This window comes from Taudactylus pleione, unplaced genomic scaffold (genome assembly GCF_031769625.1).
Source record: "Taudactylus pleione unplaced genomic scaffold, aTauple2 ptg002729l, whole genome shotgun sequence".
Taxonomy (NCBI): domain Eukaryota; kingdom Metazoa; phylum Chordata; class Amphibia; order Anura; family Myobatrachidae; genus Taudactylus; species Taudactylus pleione.
Window position 1 is genome coordinate 239,791 of NW_028287105.1, and position 27,793 is coordinate 267,583.

General features: G+C 49.2%; 1 protein-coding gene across 1 annotated transcript in view; it reads left to right on the top strand.

Moving 5' to 3' along the window:
* The window catches only part of LOC148431174 (glycogen [starch] synthase, liver-like), a gene marked incomplete at its 3' end in the record, with an annotated part of 84,845 nt that extends 57,560 nt beyond the window's left edge, over nt 1-27,285 (top strand). Inside the window, exon 13 of the mRNA XM_088466242.1 lies at nt 27,190-27,285. Coding sequence (XP_088322368.1) covers nt 27,190-27,285 — 96 coding nt within the window. The remainder of the gene's footprint in view (nt 1-27,189) is intronic.
* Between the last annotated feature and the right edge of the window lie 508 nt (nt 27,286-27,793).

The following is a 27,793-nucleotide window of genomic DNA, read 5'->3' on the forward strand; positions in this document are numbered from 1 at the left end:
AGAATAAGCACTGGGGATATACACCTGGTGAGGGATGTACAGTATAAGCACTGGGGATATACACCTGGTGATGGATGTACAGTATAAGCACAGGGGATATACACCTGGTGAGGGATATACAGTATAAGCACTGGGGATATACACCTGGTGAGGGATGTACAGTATAAGCACTGGGGATATACACCTGGTGAGGGATGTACAGTATAAGCACTGGGGATATACACCTGGTGAGGGATGTACAGTATAAGCACTGGGGATATACACCTGGTGAGTGATATACAGTATAAGCACTGGGGATATACACCTGGTGAGGTATATGCAGTATAAGCACTGGGGATATACACCTGGTGAGGGATGTACAGTATAAGCACTGGGGATATACACCTGGTGAGGGATGTACAGTATAAGCACTGGGGATATACACCTGGTGAGGGATGTACAGTATAAGCACTGGGGATATACACCTGGTGAGGGATGTACAGTATAAGCACTGGGGATATACACCTAGTGAGTGATATATAGTATAAGCACTGGGGATATACACCTGGTGAGGGATGTACAGTATAAGCACTGGGGATATACACCTGGTGAGGGATGTACAGTATAAGCACTGGGGATATACACCTGGTGAGGGATGTACAGTATAAGCACTGGGGATATACACCTGGTGACGTATGTACAGTATAAGCACTGGGGATATACACCTGGTGAGGGATGTACAGTATAAGCACTGGGGATATACACCTGGTGACGTATGTACAGTATAAGCACTGGGGATATACACCTTGAGAGGGATGTACAGTATAAGCACTGGGGATATACACCTGGTGAGGGATATACAGTATAAGCACTGGGGATATACACCTGGTGAGGGATGTACAGTATAAGCACTGGGGATGTAAACCTGGTGAGGGATGTACAGTATAAGCACTGGGGATATACACCTGGTGAGGGATGTACAGTATAAGCACTGGGGATATACACCTGGTGAGGGATGTACAGTATAAGCACTGGGGATATACACCTGGTGAGGGATGTACAGTATAAGCACTGGGGATATACACCTGGTGAGGGTTGTACAGTATAAGCACTGGGGATATACACCTGGTGAGTGATATACAGTATAAGCACTGGGGATATACACCTGGTGAGGGATGTACAGTATAAGCACTGGGGATATACACCTGGTGAGGGATGTACAGTATAAGCACTGGGGATATACACCTGGTGAGGGATGTACAGTATAAGCACTGGGGATATACACCTGGTGATGGATGTACAGAATAAGCACTGGGGATATACACCTGGTGAGGGATGTACAGTATAAGCACTGGGGATATACACCTGGTGATGGATGTACAGTATAAGCACAGGGGATATACACCTGGTGAGGGATATACAGTATAAGCACTGGGGATATACACCTGGTGAGGGATGTACAGTATAAGCACTGGGGATATACACCTGGTGAGGGATGTACAGTATAAGCACTGGGGATATACACCTGGTGAGGGATGTACAGTATAAGCACTGGGGATATACACCTGGTGAGTGATATACAGTATAAGCACTGGGGATATACACCTGGTGAGGTATATGCAGTATAAGCACTGGGGATATACACCTGGTGAGGGATGTACAGTATAAGCACTGGGGATATACACCTGGTGAGGGATGTACAGTATAAGCACTGGGGATATACACCTGGTGAGGGATGTACAGTATAAGCACTGGGGATATACACCTGGTGAGGGATGTACAGTATAAGCACTGGGGATATACACCTAGTGAGTGATATATAGTATAAGCACTGGGGATATACACCTGGTGAGGGATGTACAGTATAAGCACTGGGGATATACACCTGGTGAGGGATGTACAGTATAAGCACTGGGGATATACACCTGGTGAGGGATGTACAGTATAAGCACTGGGGATATACACCTGGTGACGTATGTACAGTATAAGCACTGGGGATATACACCTTGAGAGGAATGTACAGTATAAGCACTGAGGATATACCCCTGGTGAGGGATGTACAGTATAAGCACTGGGGATATACACCTTGAGAGGGATGTACAGTATAAGCACTGGGGATATACACCTGGTGAGGGATATACAGTATAAGCACTGGGGATATACACCTGGTGAGGGATGTACAGTATAAGCACTGGGGATGTAAACCTGGTGAGGGATGTACAGTATAAGCACTGGGGATATACACCTGGTGAGGGATGTACAGTATAAGCACTGGGGATATACACCTGGTGAGGGATGTACAGTATAAGCACTGGGGATATACACCTGGTGAGGGATGTACAGTATAAGCACTGGGGATATACACCTGGTGAGGGTTGTACAGTATAAGCACTGGGGATATACACCTGGTGAGTGATATACAGTATAAACACTGGGGATATACACCTGGTGAGGGATGTACAGTATAAGCACTGGGGATATACACCTGGTGAGGGATGTACAGTATAAGCACTGGGGATATACACCTGGTGAGGGATGTACAGTATAAGCACTGGGGATATACACCTGGTGATGGATGTACAGAATAAGCACTGGGGATATACACCTGGTGAGGGATGTACAGTATAAGCACTGGGGATATACACCTGGTGATGGATGTACAGTATAAGCACAGGGGATATACACCTGGTGAGGGATGTACAGTATAAGCACTGGGGATATACACCTGGTGAGGGATGTACAGTATAAGCACTGGGGATATACACCTGGTGAGGGATGTACAGTATAAGCACTGGGGATATACACCTGGTGAGGGATGTACAGTATAAGCACTGGGGATATACACCTGGTGAGTGATATACAGTATAAGCACTGGGGATATACACCTGGTGAGGTATATGCAGTATAAGCACTGGGGATATACACCTGGTGAGGGATGTACAGTATAAGCACTGGGTATATACACCTGGTGAGGGATGTACAGTATAAGCACTGGGGATATACACCTGGTGAGGGATGTACAGTATAAGCACTGGGGATATACACCTGGTGAGGGATGTACAGTATAAGCACTGGGTATATACACCTGGTGAGGGATGTACAGTATAAGCACTGGGGATATACACCTAGTGAGTGATATATAGTATAAGCACTGGGGATATACACCTGGTGAGGGATGTACAGTATAAGCACTGGGGATATACACCTGGTGAGGGATGTACAGTATAAGCACTGGGGATATACACCTGGTGAGTGATGTACAGTATAAGCACTGGGGATATACACCTGGTGAGGGATGTACAGTATAAGCAGAGGCGTCACTAGAGTTGGTGTCACCCGGTGTGGTAGCTCATGGTGTCACACCCCCCCCCCCCACATGGGCCTTATATCGCAACACTCAGAATCCTTAGTACTGTTTTTGGACTATCGCTATATGCAATGGTAATAGTAAGAAAATAAACAGCTAACAAAACTAACATTATACCTTTAAAATACAATATCACAGATAAAACATAGTGACATTTACATAAGTAATGTGCCCAATATACAATGCCCCCTGTACTAGAGCCCATTATGCAAGGTCCCCTTTATTAGAGCCCCATATGCTGTACCCCCAGTAGCGCTCCTTATGCAGTTCGCACAGTAATGCCTCTTATGCAGTGGCCCGGCAATGCTCCTTAAACTGTGCCTCGTGTAGTGCCCCTTATGCAGTGGCCCAGCAATGCCCCTTAAGCTGTGCCCCTAGTAGTGCCCTTATACAGTGCCCCCAGTATTGCCTCTCTTATGCAGTGCCCCCAGCAATGCCCCTTAAACTGTGTCCCCAGTAGCACCTCTTATGCAGTGCCCCTTAAGCTGTGCCCCCATTAGTGCCCTTATACAGTCCCCCTTAAGCTGTGCCCCCATTAGTGCCCTTATACAATGCCCCCAGCAATGCCCCTTAAGCTGTGCCCCCATTAGTGCCCTTATACAATGCCCCCAGCAATGCCCCTTAAACTGTGCTTCCAGAAGCGCTACTTATGCAGTGGCTCCAGCCCCCAGTAATCCCCCTTATGCTGTGCCCCCTCCCCTGTGCTGCGCGGTCAGTACTTACCTCGTCTCCTCTCTCTTCATTACCTGCAGGCCAGCACTCGGTCTTTCTGGGTGGGGTACGGTGCGCAGTCCTTCATGGCACACAGCGCGCTCAGGCAGGGTTCCCTCCTCCTCCATCAGGCTGAGCGGCTCCCATAACTCCAAGCGGAGCCGGCGTGCGAAATGACGTCATCGTGGCCTGCATCCAGAACCACACACAGGCACAGAGATTCTCTGTGCCTGTGTGTGGCTCTGGACGCCGGCCGTGGTGAGAGAATGTGCGGCGCCGGGCAGAGCAGAGGAGGACAAGCACGCGGCACTGCAGGACGGACCAGCCAGCTATACAGTGAAGGTGTCAGACTCCGCCTCCAGCAGCAGCTCATGGTCGGCGGTGCGCGGTGGTGCCGTGGGTGTGATGTGCGGTGCGGTGTTGCTCTTCTTGCTCTTGGTAAGGTAAGGTGTCACCCCCTTGAAGGGTGACACCCGATGCGGGCCGCACCCCCTGCACCCTCCTAGTGACGCCACTGAGTATAAGCACTGGGGATATACACCTGGTGAGTGATGTACAGTATAAGCACTGGGGATATACACCTGGTGAGTGATATACAGTATAAGCACAGGGGATATACACCTGGTGAGTGATATACAGTATAAGCACTGGGGATATACACCTGGTGAGGGATGTACAGTATAAGCACTGGGGATATACACCTGGTGAGGGATGTACAGTATAAGCACTGGGGATGTACACCTGGTGAGGGATGTAAAGTATAAGCACTGGGGATTACACCTGGTGAGGGATGTACAGTATAAGCACTGGGGATATACACCTGGTGAGTGATGTACAGTATAAGCACTGGTGATATACACCTGGTGAGGGACGTACAGTATAAGCACTGGGGATATACACCTGGTGAGTGATGTACAGTATAAGCACTGGGGATATACACCTGGTGAGGGATGTACAGTATAAGCACAGGGGATATACACCTGGTGATGGATGTACAGTATAAGCACAGGGGATATACACCTGGTGAGGGATATACAGTATAAGCTCTGGGGATATACACCTGGTGAGGGATGTACAGTATAAGCACTGGGGATATACACCTGGTGAGGGATGTACAGTATAAGCACTGGGGATATACACCTGGTGAGGGATGTACAGTATAAGCACTGGGGATATACACCTGGTGATGGATGTACAGAATAAGCACTGGGGATATACACCTGGTGAGGGATGTACAGTATAAGCACTGGGGATATACACCTGGTGATGGATGTACAGTATAAGCACAGGGGATATACACCTGGTGAGGGATGTACAGTATAAGCACTGGGGATATACACCTGGTGAGGGATGTACAGTATAAGCACTGGGGATATACACCTGGTGAGGGATGTACAGTATAAGCACTGGGGATATACACCTGGTGAGGGATGTACAGTATAAGCACTGGGGATATACACCTGGTGAGTGATATGCAGTATAAGCACTGGGGATATACACCTGGTGAGGGATGTACAGTATAAGCACTGGGGATATACACCTGGTGAGGGATGTACAGTATAAGCACTGGGGATATACACCTGGTGAGGGATGTACAGTATAAGCACTGGGGATATACACCTGGTGAGGGATGTACAGTATAAGCACTGGGGATATACACCTAGTGAGTGATATATAGTATAAGCACTGGGGATATACACCTGGTGAGGGATGTACAGTATAAGCACTGGGGATATACACCTGGTGAGGGATGTACAGTATAAGCACTGGGGATATACACCTGGTGAGGGATGTACAGTATAAGCACTGGGTATATACACCTGGTGAGTGATGTACAGTATAAGCACTGGGGATATACACCTGGTGAGGGATGTACAGTATAAGCAGAGGCGTCACTAGAATTGGTGTCACCCGGTGTGGTAGCTCATGGTGTCACACACCCCCCCCCCCCCACATGGGCCTTATATCGCAACACTCAGAATCCTTAGTACTGTTTTTGGACTATCGCTATATGCAATGGTAATAGTAAGAAAATAAACAGCTAACAAAACTAACATTATACCTTTAAAATACAATATCACAGATAAAACATAGTGACATTTACATAAGTAATGTGCCCAATATACAATGCCCCCTGTACTAGAGCCCATTATGCAAGGTCCCCTTTATTAGAGCCCCATATGCTGTACCCCCAGTAGCGCTCCTTATGCAGTTCGCACAGTAATGCCTCTTATGCAGTGGCCCGGCAATGCTCCTTAAACTGTGCCTCGTGTAGTGCCCCTTATGCAGGGCCCAGCAATGCCCCTTAAGCTGTGCCCCTAGTAGTGCCCTTATACAGTGCCCCCAGTATTGCATGTCTTATGCAGTGTCCCCAGCAATGACCCTTATGTTGTGCACCCTGTAGCACCCCTTATGCAGTGGCCCAGCAATGCCCCTTAAGCTGTGCCCCCAGTAGTGCCCTTATACAGTGCCCCCAGTATTGCCTCTCTTATGCAGTGCCCCCAGCAATGCCCCTTAAACTGTGTCCCCAGTAGCACCTCTTATGCAGTGCCCCTTAATCTGTGCCCCCATTAGTGCCCTTATACAGTCCCCCTTAAGCTGTGCCCCCATTAGTGCCCTTATACAATGCCCCCAGCAATGCCCCTTAAGCTGTGCCCCCATTAGTGCCCTTATACAATGCCCCCAGCAATGCCCCTTAAACTGTGCTTCCAGAAGCGCTACTTATGCAGTGGCTCCAGCCCCCAGTAATCCCCCTTATGCTGTGCCCCCTCCCCTGTGCTGCGCGGTCAGTACTTACCTCGTCTCCTCTCTCTTCATTACCTGCAGGCCAGCACTCGGTCTTTCTGGGTGGGGTACGGTGCGCAGTCCTTCATGGCACACAGCGCGCTCAGGCCGGGTTCCCTCCTCCTCCATCAGGCTGAGCGGCTCCCATAACTCCAAGCGGAGCCGGCGTGCGAAATGACGTCATCGTGGCCTGCATCCAGAACCACACACAGGCACAGAGATTCTCTGTGCCTGTGTGTGGCTCTGGACGCCGGCCGTGGTGAGAGAATGTGCGGCGCCGGGCAGAGCAGAGGAGGACAAGCACGCGGCACTGCAGGACGGACCAGCCAGCTATACAGTGAAGGTGTCAGACTCCACCTCCAGCAGCAGCTCATGGTCGGCGGTGCGCGGTGGTGCCGTGGGTGTGATGTGCGGTGCGGTGTTGCTCTTCTTGCTCTTGGTAAGGTAAGGTGTCACCCCCTTGAAGGGTGACACCCGATGCGGGCCGCACCCCCTGCACCCTCCTAGTGACGCCACTGAGTATAAGCACTGGGGATATACACCTGGTGAGTGATGTACAGTATAAGCACTGGGGATATACACCTGGTGAGTGATATACAGTATAAGCACAGGGGATATACACCTGGTGAGTGATATACAGTATAAGCACTGGGGATATACACCTGGTGAGGGATGTACAGTATAAGCACTGGGGATATACACCTGGTGAGGGATGTACAGTATAAGCACTGGGGATGTACACCTGGTGAGGGATGTAAAGTATAAGCACTGGGGATATACACCTAGTGAGTGATGTATAGTATAAGCACTGGGGATATACACCTGGTGAGGGATGTACAGTATAAGCACTGGGGATATACACCTGGTGAGTGATGTACAGTATAAGCACTGGTGATATACACCTGGTGAGGGACGTACAGTATAAGCACTGGGGATATACACCTGGTGAGTGATGTACAGTATAAGCACTGGGGATATACACCTAGTGAGTGATGTATAGTATAAGCACTGGGGATATACACCTGGTGAGGGATGTACAGTATAAGCACTGGGGATATACACCTGGTGAGTGATGTACAGTATAAGCACTGGTGATATACACCTGGTGAGGGACGTACAGTATAAGCACTGGGAATATACACCTGGTGAGTGATGTACAGTATAAGCACTGGGTATATACTCCTGGTGAGGGATGTACAGTATAAGCACTGGGGATATACACCTGGTGATGGATGTACAGTATAAGCACAGGGGATATACACCTGGTGAGGGATATACAGTATAAGCTCTGGGGATATACACCTGGTGAGGGATGTACAGTATAAGCACTGGGGATATACACCTGGTGAGGGATGTACAGTATAAGCACTGGGGATATACACCTGGTGAGGGATGTACAGTATAAGCACTGGGGATATACACCTGGTGATGGATGTACAGTATAAGCACTGGGGATATACACCTGGTGAGGGATGTACAGTATAAGCACTGGGGATATACACCTGGTGAGGGATATACAGTATAAGCACTGGGGATATACACCTGGTGAGGGATGTACAGTATAAGCACTGGGGATATACACCTGGTGAGGGATGTACAGTATAAGCACTGGGCATATACACCTGGTGAGGGATGTACAGTATAAGCACTGGGGATATACACCTGGTGAGTGATATACAGTATAAGCACTGGGGATATACACCTGGTGAGGTATATGCAGTATAAGCACTGGGGATATACACCTGGTGAGGGATGTACAGTATAAGCACTGGGGATATACACCTGGTGAGGGATGTACAGTATAAGCACTGGGGATATACACCTGGTGAGGGATGTACAGTATAAGCACTGGGGATATACACCTGGTGAGGGATGTACAGTATAAGCACTGGGGATATACACCTAGTGAGTGATATATAGTATAAGCACTGTTGATATACACCTGGTGAGGGATGTACAGTATAAGCACTGGGGATATACACCTGGTGAGGGATGTACAGTATAAGCACTGGGGATATACACCTGGTGAGTGATGTACAGTATAAGCACTGGGGATATACACCTGGTGAGGGATGTACAGTATAAGCAGAGGCGTCACTAGAGTTGGTGTCACCCGGTGTGGTAGCTCATGGTGTCACACCCCCCCCCCCCCCCACATGGGCCTTATATCGCAACACTCAGAATCCTTAGTACTGTTTTTGGACTATCGCTATATGCAATGGTAATAGTAAGAAAATAAACAGCTAACAAAACTAACATTATACCTTTAAAATACAATATCACAGATAAAACATAGTGACATTTACATAAGTAATGTGCCCAATATACAATGCCCCCTGTACTAGAGCCCATTATGCAAGGTCCCCTTTATTAGAGCCCCATATGCTGTACCCCCAGTAGCGCTCCTTATGCAGTTCGCACAGTAATGCCTCTTATGCAGTGGCCCGGCAATGCTCCTTAAACTGTGCCTCGTGTAGTGCCCCTTATGCAGTGGCCCAGCAATGCCCCTTAAGCTGTGCCCCTAGTAGTGCCCTTATACAGTGCCCCCAGTATTGCATGTCTTATGCAGTGTCCCCAGCAATGACCCTTATGTTGTGCACCCTGTAGCACCCCTTATGCAGTGGCCCAGCAATGCCCCTTAAGCTGTGCCCCCAGTAGTGCCCTTATACAGTGCCCCCAGTATTGCCTCTCTTATGCAGTGCCCCCAGCAATGCCCCTTAAACTGTGTCCCCAGTAGCACCTCTTATGCAGTGCCCCTTAAGCTGTGCCCCCATTAGTGCCCTTATACAGTCCCCCTTAAGCTGTGCCCCCATTAGTGCCCTTATACAATGCCCCCAGCAATGCCCCTTAAGCTGTGCCCCCATTAGTGCCCTTATACAATGCCCCCAGCAATGCCCCTTAAACTGTGCTTCCAGAAGCGCTACTTATGCAGTGGCTCCAGCCCCCAGTAATCCCCCTTATGCTGTGCCCCCTCCCCTGTGCTGCGCGGTCAGTACTTACCTCGTCTCCTCTCTCTTCATTACCTGCAGGCCAGCACTCGGTCTTTCTGGGTGGGGTACGGTGCGCAGTCCTTCATGGCACACAGCGCGCTCAGGCCGGGTTCCCTCCTCCTCCATCAGGCTGAGCGGCTCCCATAACTCCAAGCGGAGCCGGCGTGCGAAATGACGTCATCGTGGCCTGCATCCAGAACCACACACAGGCACAGAGATTCTCTGTGCCTGTGTGTGGCTCTGGACGCCGGCCGTGGTGAGAGAATGTGCGGCGCCGGGCAGAGCAGAGGAGGACAAGCACGCGGCACTGCAGGACGGACCAGCCAGCTATACAGTGAAGGTGTCAGACTCCGCCTCCAGCAGCAGCTCATGGTCGGCGGTGCGCGGTGGTGCCGTGGGTGTGATGTGCGGTGCGGTGTTGCTCTTCTTGCTCTTGGTAAGGTAAGGTGTCACCCCCTTGAAGGGTGACACCCGATGCGGGCCGCACCCCCTGCACCCTCCTAGTGACGCCACTGAGTATAAGCACTGGGGATATACACCTGGTGAGTGATGTACAGTATAAGCACTGGGGATATACACCTGGTGAGTGATATACAGTATAAGCACAGGGGATATACACCTGGTGAGTGATATACAGTATAAGCACTGGGGATATACACCTGGTGAGGGATGTACAGTATAAGCACTGGGGATATACACCTGGTGAGGGATGTACAGTATAAGCACTGGGGATGTACACCTGGTGAGGGATGTAAAGTATAAGCACTGGGGATTACACCTGGTGAGGGATGTACAGTATAAGCACTGGGGATATACACCTGGTGAGTGATGTACAGTATAAGCACTGGTGATATACACCTGGTGAGGGACGTACAGTATAAGCACTGGGGATATACACCTGGTGAGTGATGTACAGTATAAGCACTGGGTATATACTCCTGGTGAGGGATGTACAGTATAAGCACTGGGGATATACACCTGGTGATGGATGTACAGTATAAGCACAGGGGATATACACCTGGTGAGGGATATACAGTATAAGCTCTGGGGATATACACCTGGTGAGGGATGTACAGTATAAGCACTGGGGATATACACCTGGTGAGGGATGTACAGTATAAGCACTGGGGATATACACCTGGTGAGGGATGTACAGTATAAGCACTGGGGATATACACCTGGTGATGGATGTACAGTATAAGCACTGGGGATATACACCTGGTGAGGGATGTACAGTATAAGCACTGGGGATATACACCTGGTGAGGGATATACAGTATAAGCACTGGGGATATACACCTGGTGAGGGATGTACAGTATAAGCACTGGGGATATACACCTGGTGAGGGATGTACAGTATAAGCACTGGGCATATACACCTGGTGAGGGATGTACAGTATAAGCACTGGGGATATACACCTGGTGAGTGATATACAGTATAAGCACTGGGGATATACACCTGGTGAGGTATATGCAGTATAAGCACTGGGGATATACACCTGGTGAGGGATGTACAGTATAAGCACTGGGGATATACACCTGGTGAGGGATGTACAGTATAAGCACTGGGGATATACACCTGGTGAGGGATGTACAGTATAAGCACTGGGGATATACACCTGGTGAGGGATGTACAGTATAAGCACTGGGGATATACACCTAGTGAGTGATATATAGTATAAGCACTGTTGATATACACCTGGTGAGGGATGTACAGTATAAGCACTGGGGATATACACCTGGTGAGGGATGTACAGTATAAGCACTGGGGATATACACCTGGTGAGTGATGTACAGTATAAGCACTGGGGATATACACCTGGTGAGGGATGTACAGTATAAGCAGAGGCGTCACTAGAGTTGGTGTCACCCGGTGTGGTAGCTCATGGTGTCACACCCCCCCCCCCCACATGGGCCTTATATCGCAACACTCAGAATCCTTAGTACTGTTTTTGGACTATCGCTATATGCAATGGTAATAGTAAGAAAATAAACAGCTAACAAAACTAACATTATACCTTTAAAATACAATATCACAGATAAAACATAGTGACATTTACATAAGTAATGTGCCCAATATACAATGCCCCCTGTACTAGAGCCCATTATGCAAGGTCCCCTTTATTAGAGCCCCATATGCTGTACCCCCAGTAGCGCTCCTTATGCAGTTCGCACAGTAATGCCTCTTATGCAGTGGCCCGGCAATGCTCCTTAAACTGTGCCTCGTGTAGTGCCCCTTATGCAGTGGCCCAGCAATGCCCCTTAAGCTGTGCCCCTAGTAGTGCCCTTATACAGTGCCCCCAGTATTGCATGTCTTATGCAGTGTCCCCAGCAATGACCCTTATGTTGTGCACCCTGTAGCACCCCTTATGCAGTGGCCCAGCAATGCCCCTTAAGCTGTGCCCCCAGTAGTGCCCTTATACAGTGCCCCCAGTATTGCCTCTCTTATGCAGTGCCCCCAGCAATGCCCCTTAAACTGTGTCCCCAGTAGCACCTCTTATGCAGTGCCCCTTAAGCTGTGCCCCCATTAGTGCCCTTATACAGTCCCCCTTAAGCTGTGCCCCCATTAGTGCCCTTATACAATGCCCCCAGCAATGCCCCTTAAGCTGTGCCCCCATTAGTGCCCTTATACAATGCCCCCAGCAATGCCCCTTAAACTGTGCTTCCAGAAGCGCTACTTATGCAGTGGCTCCAGCCCCCAGTAATCCCCCTTATGCTGTGCCCCCTCCCCTGTGCTGCGCGGTCAGTACTTACCTCGTCTCCTCTCTCTTCATTACCTGCAGGCCAGCACTCGGTCTTTCTGGGTGGGGTACGGTGCGCAGTCCTTCATGGCACACAGCGCGCTCAGGCCGGGTTCCCTCCTCCTCCATCAGGCTGAGCGGCTCCCATAACTCCAAGCGGAGCCGGCGTGCGAAATGACGTCATCGTGGCCTGCATCCAGAACCACACACAGGCACAGAGATTCTCTGTGCCTGTGTGTGGCTCTGGACGCCGGCCGTGGTGAGAGAATGTGCGGCGCCGGGCAGAGCAGAGGAGGACAAGCACGCGGCACTGCAGGACGGACCAGCCAGCTATACAGTGAAGGTGTCAGACTCCGCCTCCAGCAGCAGCTCATGGTCGGCGGTGCGCGGTGGTGCCGTGGGTGTGATGTGCGGTGCGGTGTTGCTCTTCTTGCTCTTGGTAAGGTAAGGTGTCACCCCCTTGAAGGGTGACACCCGATGCGGGCCGCACCCCCTGCACCCTCCTAGTGACGCCACTGAGTATAAGCACTGGGGATATACACCTGGTGAGTGATGTACAGTATAAGCACTGGGGATATACACCTGGTGAGTGATATACAGTATAAGCACAGGGGATATACACCTGGTGAGTGATATACAGTATAAGCACTGGGGATATACACCTGGTGAGGGATGTACAGTATAAGCACTGGGGATATACACCTGGTGAGGGATGTACAGTATAAGCACTGGGGATGTACACCTGGTGAGGGATGTAAAGTATAAGCACTGGGGATTACACCTGGTGAGGGATGTACAGTATAAGCACTGGGGATATACACCTGGTGAGTGATGTACAGTATAAGCACTGGTGATATACACCTGGTGAGGGACGTACAGTATAAGCACTGGGGATATACACCTGGTGAGTGATGTACAGTATAAGCACTGGGTATATACTCCTGGTGAGGGATGTACAGTATAAGCACTGGGGATATACACCTGGTGATGGATGTACAGTATAAGCACAGGGGATATACACCTGGTGAGGGATATACAGTATAAGCTCTGGGGATATACACCTGGTGAGGGATGTACAGTATAAGCACTGGGGATATACGCCTGGTGAGGGATGTACAGTATAAGCACTGGGGATATACACCTGGTGAGGGATGTACAGTATAAGCACTGGGGATATACACCTGGTGATGGATGTACAGTATAAGCACTGGGGATATACACCTGGTGAGGGATGTACAGTATAAGCACTGGGGATATACACCTGGTGAGGGATATACAGTATAAGCACTGGGGATATACACCTGGTGAGGGATGTATAGTATAAGCACTGGGGATATACACCTGGTGAGGGATGTACAGTATAAGCACTGGGGATATACACCTGGTGAGGGATGTACAGTATAAGCACTGGGGATATACACCTGGTGAGTGATATACAGTATAAGCACTGGGGATATACACCTGGTGAGGTATATGCAGTATAAGCACTGGGGATATACACCTGGTGAGGGATGTACAGTATAAGCACTGGGGATATACACCTGGTGAGGGATGTACAGTATAAGCACTGGGGATATACACCTGGTGAGGGATGTACAGTATAAGCACTGGGGATATACACCTGGTGAGGGATGTACAGTATAAGCACTGGGGATATACACCTAGTGAGTGATATATAGTATAAGCACTGGGGATATACACCTGGTGAGGGATGTACAGTATAAGCACTGGGGATATACACCTGGTGAGGGATGTACAGTATAAGCACTGGGGATATACACCTGGTGAGTGATGTACAGTATAAGCACTGGGGATATACACCTGGTGAGGGATGTACAGTATAAGCAGAGGCGTCACTAGAGTTGGTGTCACCCGGTGTGGTAGCTCATGGTGTCACACACCCCCCCCCCCACATGGGCCTTATATCGCAACACTCAGAATCCTTAGTACTGTTTTTGGACTATCGCTATATGCAATGGTAATAGTAAGAAAATAAACAGCTAACAAAACTAACATTATACCTTTAAAATACAATATCACAGATAAAACATAGTGACATTTACATAAGTAATGTGCCCAATATACAATGCCCCCTGTACTAGAGCCCATTATGCAAGGTCCCCTTTATTAGAGCCCCATATGCTGTACCCCCAGTAGCGCTCCTTATGCAGTTCGCACAGTAATGCCTCTTATGCAGTGGCCCGGAAATGCTCCTTAAACTGTGCCTCGTGTAGTGCCCCTTATGCAGGGCCCAGCAATGCCCCTTAAGCTGTGCCCCTAGTAGTGCCCTTATACAGTGCCCCCAGTATTGCATGTCTTATGCAGTGTCCCCAGCAATGACCCTTATGTTGTGCACCCTGTAGCACACCTTATGCAGTGGCCCAGCAATGCCCCTTAAGCTGTGCCCCCAGTAGTGCCCTTATACAGTGCCCCCAGTATTGCCTCTCTTATGCATTGCCCCCAGCAATGCCCCTTAAACTGTGTCCCCAGTAGCACCTCTTATGCAGTGCCCCTTAAGCTGTGCCCCCATTAGTGCCCTTATACAGTCCCCCTTAAGCTGTGCCCCCATTAGTGCCCTTATACAATGCCCCCAGCAATGCCCCTTAAGCTGTGCCCCCATTAGTGCCCTTATACAATGCCCCCAGCAATGCCCCTTAAACTGTGCTTCCAGAAGCGCTACTTATGCAGTGGCTCCAGCCCCCAGTAATCCCCCTTATGCTGTGCCCCCTCCCCTGTGCTGCGCGGTCAGTACTTACCTCGTCTCCTCTCTCTTCATTACCTGCAGGCCAGCACTCGGTCTTTCTGGGTGGGGTACGGTGCGCAGTCCTTCATGGCACACAGCGCGCTCAGGCCGGGTTCCCTCCTCCTCCATCAGGCTGAGCGGCTCCCATAACTCCAAGCGGAGCCGGCGTGCGAAATGACGTCATCGTGGCCTGCATCCAGAACCACACACAGGCACAGAGATTCTCTGTGCCTGTGTGTGGCTCTGGACGCCGGCCGTGGTGAGAGAATGTGCGGCGCCGGGCAGAGCAGAGGAGGACAAGCACGCGGCACTGCAGGACGGACCAGCCAGCTATACAGTGAAGGTGTCAGACTCCGCCTCCAGCAGCAGCTCATGGTCGGCGGTGCGCGGTGGTGCCGTGGGTGTGATGTGCGGTGCGGTGTTGCTCTTCTTGCTCTTGGTAAGGTAAGGTGTCACCCCCTTGAAGGGTGACACCCGATGCGGGCCGCACCCCCTGCACCCTCCTAGTGACGCCACTGAGTATAAGCACTGGGGATATACACCTGGTGAGTGATGTACAGTATAAGCACTGGGGATATACACCTGGTGAGTGATATACAGTATAAGCACAGGGGATATACACCTGGTGAGTGATATACAGTATAAGCACTGGGGATATACACCTGGTGAGGGATGTACAGTATAAGCACTGGGGATATACACCTGGTGAGGGATGTACAGTATAAGCACTGGGGATGTACACCTGGTGAGGGATGTAAAGTATAAGCACTGGGGATTACACCTGGTGAGGGATGTACAGTATAAGCACTGGGGATATACACCTGGTGAGTGATGTACAGTATAAGCACTGGTGATATACACCTGGTGAGGGACGTACAGTATAAGCACTGGGGATATACACCTGGTGAGTGATGTACAGTATAAGCACTGGGTATATACTCCTGGTGAGGGATGTACAGTATAAGCACTGGGGATATACACCTGGTGATGGATGTACAGTATAAGCACAGGGGATATACACCTGGTGAGGGATATACAGTATAAGCTCTGGGGATATACACCTGGTGAGGGATGTACAGTATAAGCACTGGGGATGTACACCTGGTGAGGGATGTAAAGTATAAGCACTGGGGATTACACCTGGTGAGGGATGTACAGTATAAGCACTGGGGATATACACCTGGTGAGTGATGTACAGTATAAGCACTGGTGATATACACCTGGTGAGGGACGTACAGTATAAGCACTGGGGATATACACCTGGTGAGTGATGTACAGTATAAGCACTGGGTATATACTCCTGGTGAGGGATGTACAGTATAAGCACTGGGGATATACACCTGGTGATGGATGTACAGTATAAGCACAGGGGATATACACCTGGTGAGGGATATACAGTATAAGCTCTGGGGATATACACCTGGTGAGGGATGTACAGTATAAGCACTGGGGATATACACCTGGTGAGGGATGTACAGTATAAGCACTGGGGATATACACCTGGTGAGGGATGTACAGTATAAGCACTGGGGATATACACCTGGTGATGGATGTACAGTATAAGCACTGGGGATATACACCTGGTGAGGGATGTACAGTATAAGCACTGGGGATATACACCTGGTGAGGGATATACAGTATAAGCACTGGGGATATACACCTGGTGAGGGATGTACAGTATAAGCACTGGGGATATACACCTGGTGAGGGATGTACAGTATAAGCACTGGGGATATACACCTGGTGAGGGATGTACAGTATAAGCACTGGGGATATACACCTGGTGAGTGATATACAGTATAAGCACTGGGGATATACACCTGGTGAGGTATATGCAGTATAAGCACTGGGGATATACACCTGGTGAGGGATGTACAGTATAAGCACTGGGGATATACACCTGGTGAGGGATGTACAGTATAAGCACTGGGGATATACACCTGGTGAGGGATGTACAGTATAAGCACTGGGGATATACACCTGGTGAGGGATGTACAGTATAAGCACTGGGGATATACACCTAGTGAGTGATATATAGTATAAGCACTGGGGATATACACCTGGTGAGGGATGTACAGTATAAGCACTGGGGATATACACCTGGTGAGGGATGTACAGTATAAGCACTGGGGATATACACCTGGTGAGTGATGTACAGTATAAGCACTGGGGATATACACCTGGTGAGGGATGTACAGTATAAGCAGAGGCGTCACTAGAGTTGGTGTCACCCGGTGTGGTAGCTCATGGTGTCACACCCCCCCCCCCCCCACATGGGCCTTATATCGCAACACTCAGAATCCTTAGTACTGTTTTTGGACTATCGCTATATGCAATGGTAATAGTAAGAAAATAAACAGCTAACAAAACTAACATTATACCTTTAAAATACAATATCACAGATAAAACATAGTGACATTTACATAAGTAATGTGCCCAATATACAATGCCCCCTGTACTAGAGCCCATTATGCAAGGTCCCCTTTATTAGAGCCCCATATGCTGTACCCCCAGTAGCGCTCCTTATGCAGTTCGCACAGTAATGCCTCTTATGCAGTGGCCCGGAAATGCTCCTTAAACTGTGCCTCGTGTAGTGCCCCTTATGCAGGGCCCAGCAATGCCCCTTAAGCTGTGCCCCTAGTAGTGCCCTTATACAGTGCCCCCAGTATTGCATGTCTTATGCAGTGTCCCCAGCAATGACCCTTATGTTGTGCACCCTGTAGCACCCCTTATGCAGTGGCCCAGCAATGCCCCTTAAGCTGTGCCCCCAGTAGTGCCCTTATACAGTGCCCCCAGTATTGCCTCTCTTATGCAGTGCCCCCAGCAATGCCCCTTAAACTGTGTCCCCAGTAGCACCTCTTATGCAGTGCCCCTTAAGCTGTGCCCCCATTAGTGCCCTTATACAGTCCCCCTTAAGCTGTGCCCCCATTAGTGCCCTTATACAATGCCCCCAGCAATGCCCCTTAAGCTGTGCCCCCATTAGTGCCCTTATACAATGCCCCCAGCAATGCCCCTTAAACTGTGCTTCCAGAAGCGCTACTTATGCAGTGGCTCCAGCCCCCAGTAATCCCCCTTATGCTGTGCCCCCTCCCCTGTGCTGCGCGGTCAGTACTTACCTCGTCTCCTCTCTCTTCATTACCTGCAGGCCAGCACTCGGTCTTTCTGGGTGGGGTACGGTGCGCAGTCCTTCATGGCACACAGCGCGCTCAGGCCGGGTTCCCTCCTCCTCCATCAGGCTGAGCGGCTCCCATAACTCCAAGCGGAGCCGGCGTGCGAAATGACGTCATCGTGGCCTGCATCCAGAACCACACACAGGCACAGAGATTCTCTGTGCCTGTGTGTGGCTCTGGACGCCGGCCGTGGTGAGAGAATGTGCGGCGCCGGGCAGAGCAGAGGAGGACAAGCACGCGGCACTGCAGGACGGACCAGCCAGCTATACAGTGAAGGTGTCAGACTCCGCCTCCAGCAGCAGCTCATGGTCGGCGGTGCGCGGTGGTGCCGTGGGTGTGATGTGCGGTGCGGTGTTGCTCTTCTTGCTCTTGGTAAGGTAAGGTGTCACCCCCTTGAAGGGTGACACCCGATGCGGGCCGCACCCCCTGCACCCTCCTAGTGACGCCACTGAGTATAAGCACTGGGGATATACACCTGGTGAGTGATGTACAGTATAAGCACTGGGGATATACACCTGGTGAGTGATATACAGTATAAGCACAGGGGATATACACCTGGTGAGTGATATACAGTATAAGCACTGGGGATATACACCTGGTGAGGGATGTACAGTATAAGCACTGGGGATATACACCTGGTGAGGGATGTACAGTATAAGCACTGGGGATGTACACCTGGTGAGGGATGTAAAGTATAAGCACTGGGGATTACACCTGGTGAGGGATGTACAGTATAAGCACTGGGGATATACACCTGGTGAGTGATGTACAGTATAAGCACTGGTGATATACACCTGGTGAGGGACGTACAGTATAAGCACTGGGGATATACACCTGGTGAGTGATGTACAGTATAAGCACTGGGTATATACTCCTGGTGAGGGATGTACAGTATAAGCACTGGGGATATACACCTGGTGATGGATGTACAGTATAAGCACAGGGGATATACACCTGGTGAGGGATATACAGTATAAGCTCTGGGGATATACACCTGGTGAGGGATGTACAGTATAAGCACTGGGGATATACGCCTGGTGAGGGATGTACAGTATAAGCACTGGGGATATACACCTGGTGAGGGATGTACAGTATAAGCACTGGGGATATACACCTGGTGATGGATGTACAGTATAAGCACTGGGGATATACACCTGGTGAGGGATGTACAGTATAAGCACTGGGGATATACACCTGGTGAGGGATATACAGTATAAGCACTGGGGATATACACCTGGTGAGGGATGTATAGTATAAGCACTGGGGATATACACCTGGTGAGGGATGTACAGTATAAGCACTGGGGATATACACCTGGTGAGGGATGTACAGTATAAGCACTGGGGATATACACCTGGTGAGTGATATACAGTATAAGCACTGGGGATATACACCTGGTGAGGTATATGCAGTATAAGCACTGGGGATATACACCTGGTGAGGGATGTACAGTATAAGCACTGGGGATATACACCTGGTGAGGGATGTACAGTATAAGCACTGGGGATATACACCTGGTGAGGGATGTACAGTATAAGCACTGGGGATATACACCTGGTGAGGGATGTACAGTATAAGCACTGGGGATATACACCTAGTGAGTGATATATAGTATAAGCACTGGGGATATACACCTGGTGAGGGATGTACAGTATAAGCACTGGGGATATACACCTGGTGAGGGATGTACAGTATAAGCACTGGGGATATACACCTGGTGAGTGATGTACAGTATAAGCACTGGGGATATACACCTGGTGAGGGATGTACAGTATAAGCAGAGGCGTCACTAGAGTTGGTGTCACCCGGTGTGGTAGCTCATGGTGTCACACACCCCCCCCCCCACATGGGCCTTATATCGCAACACTCAGAATCCTTAGTACTGTTTTTGGACTATCGCTATATGCAATGGTAATAGTAAGAAAATAAACAGCTAACAAAACTAACATTATACCTTTAAAATACAATATCACAGATAAAACATAGTGACATTTACATAAGTAATGTGCCCAATATACAATGCCCCCTGTACTAGAGCCCATTATGCAAGGTCCCCTTTATTAGAGCCCCATATGCTGTACCCCCAGTAGCGCTCCTTATGCAGTTCGCACAGTAATGCCTCTTATGCAGTGGCCCGGAAATGCTCCTTAAACTGTGCCTCGTGTAGTGCCCCTTATGCAGGGCCCAGCAATGCCCCTTAAGCTGTGCCCCTAGTAGTGCCCTTATACAGTGCCCCCAGTATTGCATGTCTTATGCAGTGTCCCCAGCAATGACCCTTATGTTGTGCACCCTGTAGCACACCTTATGCAGTGGCCCAGCAATGCCCCTTAAGCTGTGCCCCCAGTAGTGCCCTTATACAGTGCCCCCAGTATTGCCTCTCTTATGCATTGCCCCCAGCAATGCCCCTTAAACTGTGTCCCCAGTAGCACCTCTTATGCAGTGCCCCTTAAGCTGTGCCCCCATTAGTGCCCTTATACAGTCCCCCTTAAGCTGTGCCCCCATTAGTGCCCTTATACAATGCCCCCAGCAATGCCCCTTAAGCTGTGCCCCCATTAGTGCCCTTATACAATGCCCCCAGCAATGCCCCTTAAACTGTGCTTCCAGAAGCGCTACTTATGCAGTGGCTCCAGCCCCCAGTAATCCCCCTTATGCTGTGCCCCCTCCCCTGTGCTGCGCGGTCAGTACTTACCTCGTCTCCTCTCTCTTCATTACCTGCAGGCCAGCACTCGGTCTTTCTGGGTGGGGTACGGTGCGCAGTCCTTCATGGCACACAGCGCGCTCAGGCCGGGTTCCCTCCTCCTCCATCAGGCTGAGCGGCTCCCATAACTCCAAGCGGAGCCGGCGTGCGAAATGACGTCATCGTGGCCTGCATCCAGAACCACACACAGGCACAGAGATTCTCTGTGCCTGTGTGTGGCTCTGGACGCCGGCCGTGGTGAGAGAATGTGCGGCGCCGGGCAGAGCAGAGGAGGACAAGCACGCGGCACTGCAGGACGGACCAGCCAGCTATACAGTGAAGGTGTCAGACTCCGCCTCCAGCAGCAGCTCATGGTCGGCGGTGCGCGGTGGTGCCGTGGGTGTGATGTGCGGTGCGGTGTTGCTCTTCTTGCTCTTGGTAAGGTAAGGTGTCACCCCCTTGAAGGGTGACACCCGATGCGGGCCGCACCCCCTGCACCCTCCTAGTGACGCCACTGAGTATAAGCACTGGGGATATACACCTGGTGAGTGATGTACAGTATAAGCACTGGGGATATACACCTGGTGAGTGATATACAGTATAAGCACAGGGGATATACACCTGGTGAGTGATATACAGTATAAGCACTGGGGATATACACCTGGTGAGGGATGTACAGTATAAGCACTGGGGATATACACCTGGTGAGGGATGTACAGTATAAGCACTGGGGATGTACACCTGGTGAGGGATGTAAAGTATAAGCACTGGGGATTACACCTGGTGAGGGATGTACAGTATAAGCACTGGGGATATACACCTGGTGAGTGATGTACAGTATAAGCACTGGTGATATACACCTGGTGAGGGACGTACAGTATAAGCACTGGGGATATACACCTGGTGAGTGATGTACAGTATAAGCACTGGGTATATACTCCTGGTGAGGGATGTACAGTATAAGCACTGGGGATATACACCTGGTGATGGATGTACAGTATAAGCACAGGGGATATACACCTGGTGAGGGATATACAGTATAAGCTCTGGGGATATACACCTGGTGAGGGATGTACAGTATAAGCACTGGGGATGTACACCTGGTGAGGGATGTAAAGTATAAGCACTGGGGATTACACCTGGTGAGTGATGTACAGTATAAGCACTGGTGATATACACCTGGTGAGGGACGTACAGTATAAGCACTGGGGATATACACCTGGTGAGTGATGTACAGTATAAGCACTGGGTATATACTCCTGGTGAGGGATGTACAGTATAAGCACTGGGGATATACACCTGGTGATGGATGTACAGTATAAGCACAGGGGATATACACCTGGTGAGGGATATACAGTATAAGCTCTGGGGATATACACCTGGTGAGGGATGTACAGTATAAGCACTGGGGATATACACCTGGTGAGGGATGTACAGTATAAGCACTGGGGATATACACCTGGTGAGGGATGTACAGTATAAGCACTGGGGATATACACCTGGTGATGGATGTACAGTATAAGCACTGGGGATATACACCTGGTGAGGGATGTACAGTATAAGCACTGGGGATATACACCTGGTGAGGGATATACAGTATAAGCACTGGGGATATACACCTGGTGAGGGATGTACAGTATAAGCACTGGGGATATACACCTGGTGAGGGATGTACAGTATAAGCACTGGGGATATACACCTGGTGAGGGATGTACAGTATAAGCACTGGGGATATACACCTGGTGAGTGATATACAGTATAAGCACTGGGGATATACACCTGGTGAGGTATATGCAGTATAAGCACTGGGGATATACACCTGGTGAGGGATGTACAGTATAAGCACTGGGGATATACACCTGGTGAGGGATGTACAGTATAAGCACTGGGGATATACACCTGGTGAGGGATGTACAGTATAAGCACTGGGGATATACACCTGGTGAGGGATGTACAGTATAAGCACTGGGGATATACACCTAGTGAGTGATATATAGTATAAGCACTGGGGATATACACCTGGTGAGGGATGTACAGTATAAGCACTGGGGATATACACCTGGTGAGGGATGTACAGTATAAGCACTGGGGATATACACCTGGTGAGTGATGTACAGTATAAGCACTGGGGATATACACCTGGTGAGGGATGTACAGTATAAGCAGAGGCGTCACTAGAGTTGGTGTCACCCGGTGTGGTAGCTCATGGTGTCACACACCCCCCCCCCCCACATGGGCCTTATATCGCAACACTCAGAATCCTTAGTACTGTTTTTGGACTATCGCTATATGCAATGGTAATAGTAAGAAAATAAACAGCTAACAAAACTAACATTATACCTTTAAAATACAATATCACAGATAAAACATAGTGACATTTACATAAGTAATGTGCCCAATATACAATGCCCCCTGTACTAGAGCCCATTATGCAAGGTCCCCTTTATTAGAGCCCCATATGCTGTACCCCCAGTAGCGCTCCTTATGCAGTTCGCACAGTAATGCCTCTTATGCAGTGGCCCGGAAATGCTCCTTAAACTGTGCCTCGTGTAGTGCCCCTTATGCAGGGCCCAGCAATGCCCCTTAAGCTGTGCCCCTAGTAGTGCCCTTATACAGTGCCCCCAGTATTGCATGTCTTATGCAGTGTCCCCAGCAATGACCCTTATGTTGTGCACCCTGTAGCACCCCTTATGCAGTGGCCCAGCAATGCCCCTTAAGCTGTGCCCCCAGTAGTGCCCTTATACAGTGCCCCCAGTATTGCCTCTCTTATGCAGTGCCCCCAGCAATGCCCCTTAAACTGTGTCCCCAGTAGCACCTCTTATGCAGTGCCCCTTAAGCTGTGCCCCCATTAGTGCCCTTATACAGTCCCCCTTAAGCTGTGCCCCCATTAGTGCCCCTATACAATGCCCCCAGCAATGCCCCTTAAGCTGTGCCCCCATTAGTGCCCTTATACAATGCCCCCAGCAATGCCCCTTAAACTGTGCTTCCAGAAGCGCTACTTATGCAGTGGCTCCAGCCCCCAGTAATCCCCCTTATGCTGTGCCCCCTCCCCTGTGCTGCGCGGTCAGTACTTACCTCGTCTCCTCTCTCTTCATTACCTGCAGGCCAGCACTCGGTCTTTCTGGGTGGGGTACGGTGCGCAGTCCTTCATGGCACACAGCGCGCTCAGGCCGGGTTCCCTCCTCCTCCATCAGGCTGAGCGGCTCCCATAACTCCAAGCGGAGCCGGCGTGCGAAATGACGTCATCGTGGCCTGCATCCAGAACCACACACAGGCACAGAGATTCTCTGTGCCTGTGTGTGGCTCTGGACGCCGGCCGTGGTGAGAGAATGTGCGGCGCCGGGCAGAGCAGAGGAGGACAAGCACGCGGCACTGCAGGACGGACCAGCCAGCTATACAGTGAAGGTGTCAGACTCCGCCTCCAGCAGCAGCTCATGGTCGGCGGTGCGCGGTGGTGCCGTGGGTGTGATGTGCGGTGCGGTGTTGCTCTTCTTGCTCTTGGTAAGGTAAGGTGTCACCCCCTTGAAGGGTGACACCCGATGCGGGCCGCACCCCCTGCACCCTCCTAGTGACGCCACTGAGTATAAGCACTGGGGATATACACCTGGTGAGTGATGTACAGTATAAGCACTGGGGATATACACCTGGTGAGTGATATACAGTATAAGCACAGGGGATATACACCTGGTGAGTGATATACAGTATAAGCACTGGGGATATACACCTGGTGAGGGATGTACAGTATAAGCACTGGGGATATACACCTGGTGAGGGATGTACAGTATAAGCACTGGGGATGTACACCTGGTGAGGGATGTAAAGTATAAGCACTGGGGATATACACCTGGTGAGGGATGTACAGTATAAGCACTGGGGATATACACCTAGTGAGTGATGTATAGTATAAGCACTGGGGATATACACCTGGTGAGGGATGTACAGTATAAGCACTGGGGATATACACCTGGTGAGGGATGTACAGTATAAGCACTGGGGATATACACCTAGTGAGTGATGTATAGTATAAGCACTGGGGATATACACCTGGTGAGGGATGTACAGTATAAGCACTGGGGATATACACCTGGTGATGGATGTACAGAATAAGCACTGGGGATATACACCTGGTGAGGGATGTACAGTATAAGCACTGGGGATATACACCTGGTGAGTGATGTACAGTATAAGCACTGGTGATATACACCTGGTGAGGGACGTACAGTATAAGCACTGGGGATATACACCTGGTGAGTGATGTACAGTATAAGCACTGGGGATATACACTTGGTGAGGGATGTACAGTATAAGCACTGGGTATATACACCTGGTGAGGGATGTACAGTATAAGCACTGGGGATGTACACCTGGTGAGGGATGTACAGTATAAGCACTGGGGATGTACACCTGGTGAGGGATGTAAAGTATAAGCACTGGGGATATACACCTAGTGAGTGATGTATAGTATAAGCACTGGGGATATACACCTGGTGAGGGATGTACAGTATAAGCACTGGGGATATACACCTGGTGATGGATGTACAGAATAAGCACTGGGGATATACACCTGGTGAGGGATGTACAGTATAAGCACTGGGGATATACACCTGGTGAGTGATGTACAGTATAAGCACTGGTGATATACACCTGGTGAGGGACGTACAGTATAAGCACTGGGGATATACACCTGGTGAGTGATGTACAGTATAAGCACTGGGGATATACACTTGGTGAGGGATGTACAGTATAAGCACTGGGTATATACACCTGGTGAGGGATGTACAGTATGAGCACTGGTGATATACACCTGGTGAGTAATATTATTGATTAGCTGAGGCCTCAGTAAATTACGTCATTTAGGATCCTTGCGCTGCGGCTGACATAAATTGAAATTACAATATGGTTTCTTTCTAAGTAATGTACGTAATACAGCCATATAATGATCAAAGGTGTCGCCTGGAACTATTTCATATCAGACACAGAATATTCACCTAGTCAGTGACTAAGACATACTGATCACTTTTGAAATGTTTCCTATTATCCAAGTACTGTTTCGTATAATCATTTAATTGCAATGTGTTTACTAATATATAACAATCTGCATATTATTGAAATGTAGAATTTATTATTATCACCATGACATTTATATCCTGGCAGTATTTCCCGCATTACTGTGTATTTATGTTATTAACAAAATATTAAAATTGTATTTAAATACAGAGAAATTAAAGAAGGTCTTGCCAACAAAGCTTACAATCTACAGGATGCATGAGGATGAATAGTATAATGTTACTGACATGTATGATTTACTGATGGATATATTGCAACCTGGGAAGAGGGGGATCCCAGGATTAGATGGGAGAGAGACCAGCCCCCGGGTGTTTATATAGTGACAGCACCTGACAGCTTAGTATCTGTCACACACGTATCACTGCCAGTAAACATGCGGGGCGCACACGACGGGTGACACAGGGCTCATTATCTCCTCACCATTGTTATATGACAGATTTCTCAGAACCCATCTCAGGAATCTCTTATGTGAGATTAATGTTAATGTTTCCTGGGGGAGGACGAGGCGTATTTAGTGATATGGTATCAGGACAACAAATTGGTCACAGTGAGAATGTGGGGGGCTGTTCGGTGTGACACATGTGAATGAATGAAGATCAGTTTACTCAGAGAATTAGTAGAGGGGGTGGTGAGGAAACCTGCAGAATACAGCATTATAAGATAATGATAATATCAATTCCCCATCATCGGCATAATGTGCCTTTCCGGAATGTCACATTGCACCTGCCGGCATCAGGCTGTGAGGGTAATGGTGATGTCGGCATTAGCGTAAGTGCCCGATATGTGCGCAGCTAGGCTTCACGGTGATGAAAGGTGGATTTTTCCACCTAATTAAATTCCCCCAAAGACTGAATAAAATAAGCTGAGAAGATTCTTACCAGATTTACTATAAAAATTGCCCAATTCCTGGAAGCTATAGAATCCCCAACGGCTTCAAATGATGATGATGTTTCTTTACCAGCTGAGTGCACCGTGATGGGAATCCCCAGCGTCACCACCAACCTGTCGGGATTTGGCTGCTTCATGCAGGAACATGTGGCCGATCCGGCAGCTTATGGTAAGAGAAACATGATGGGCGGTTTGGTGGATGGACGGTTGGTTGGAAGATAGATGGACGGTTGGATGAAAGGATGGATAGATAGTTTGGTGGATGGATGGTTGTTAGATAAATAGTTTGGTGGATGGAAGGATGGTTGGTTGGTTGGATGGATAGTTGTTGGTAGGATGATTCTTTGAATGGATGAAAGGATAGATGGATGGTTTGGTTGATGGAGATATGGATGGTTGTTGGATGGATGGTTTAGTAAAAGGAAGGAGGATTGATTGGATGGATGGATAGTTGGTTTGATGAATAATTGGTAGGATAGATAGACAGAGATATTACATAGATAGATAGATAGATAGATAGATAGATAGATAGATAGATAGATATGAGATAGATAGATAACAGATAGATATGAGATAGATAGATAGACAGATAGAGAAATATTACATAGATAGATATAAATATGAGATAGATAGATAGATAGATATGAGATAGATAGATAGATATGAGAGAGATAGAT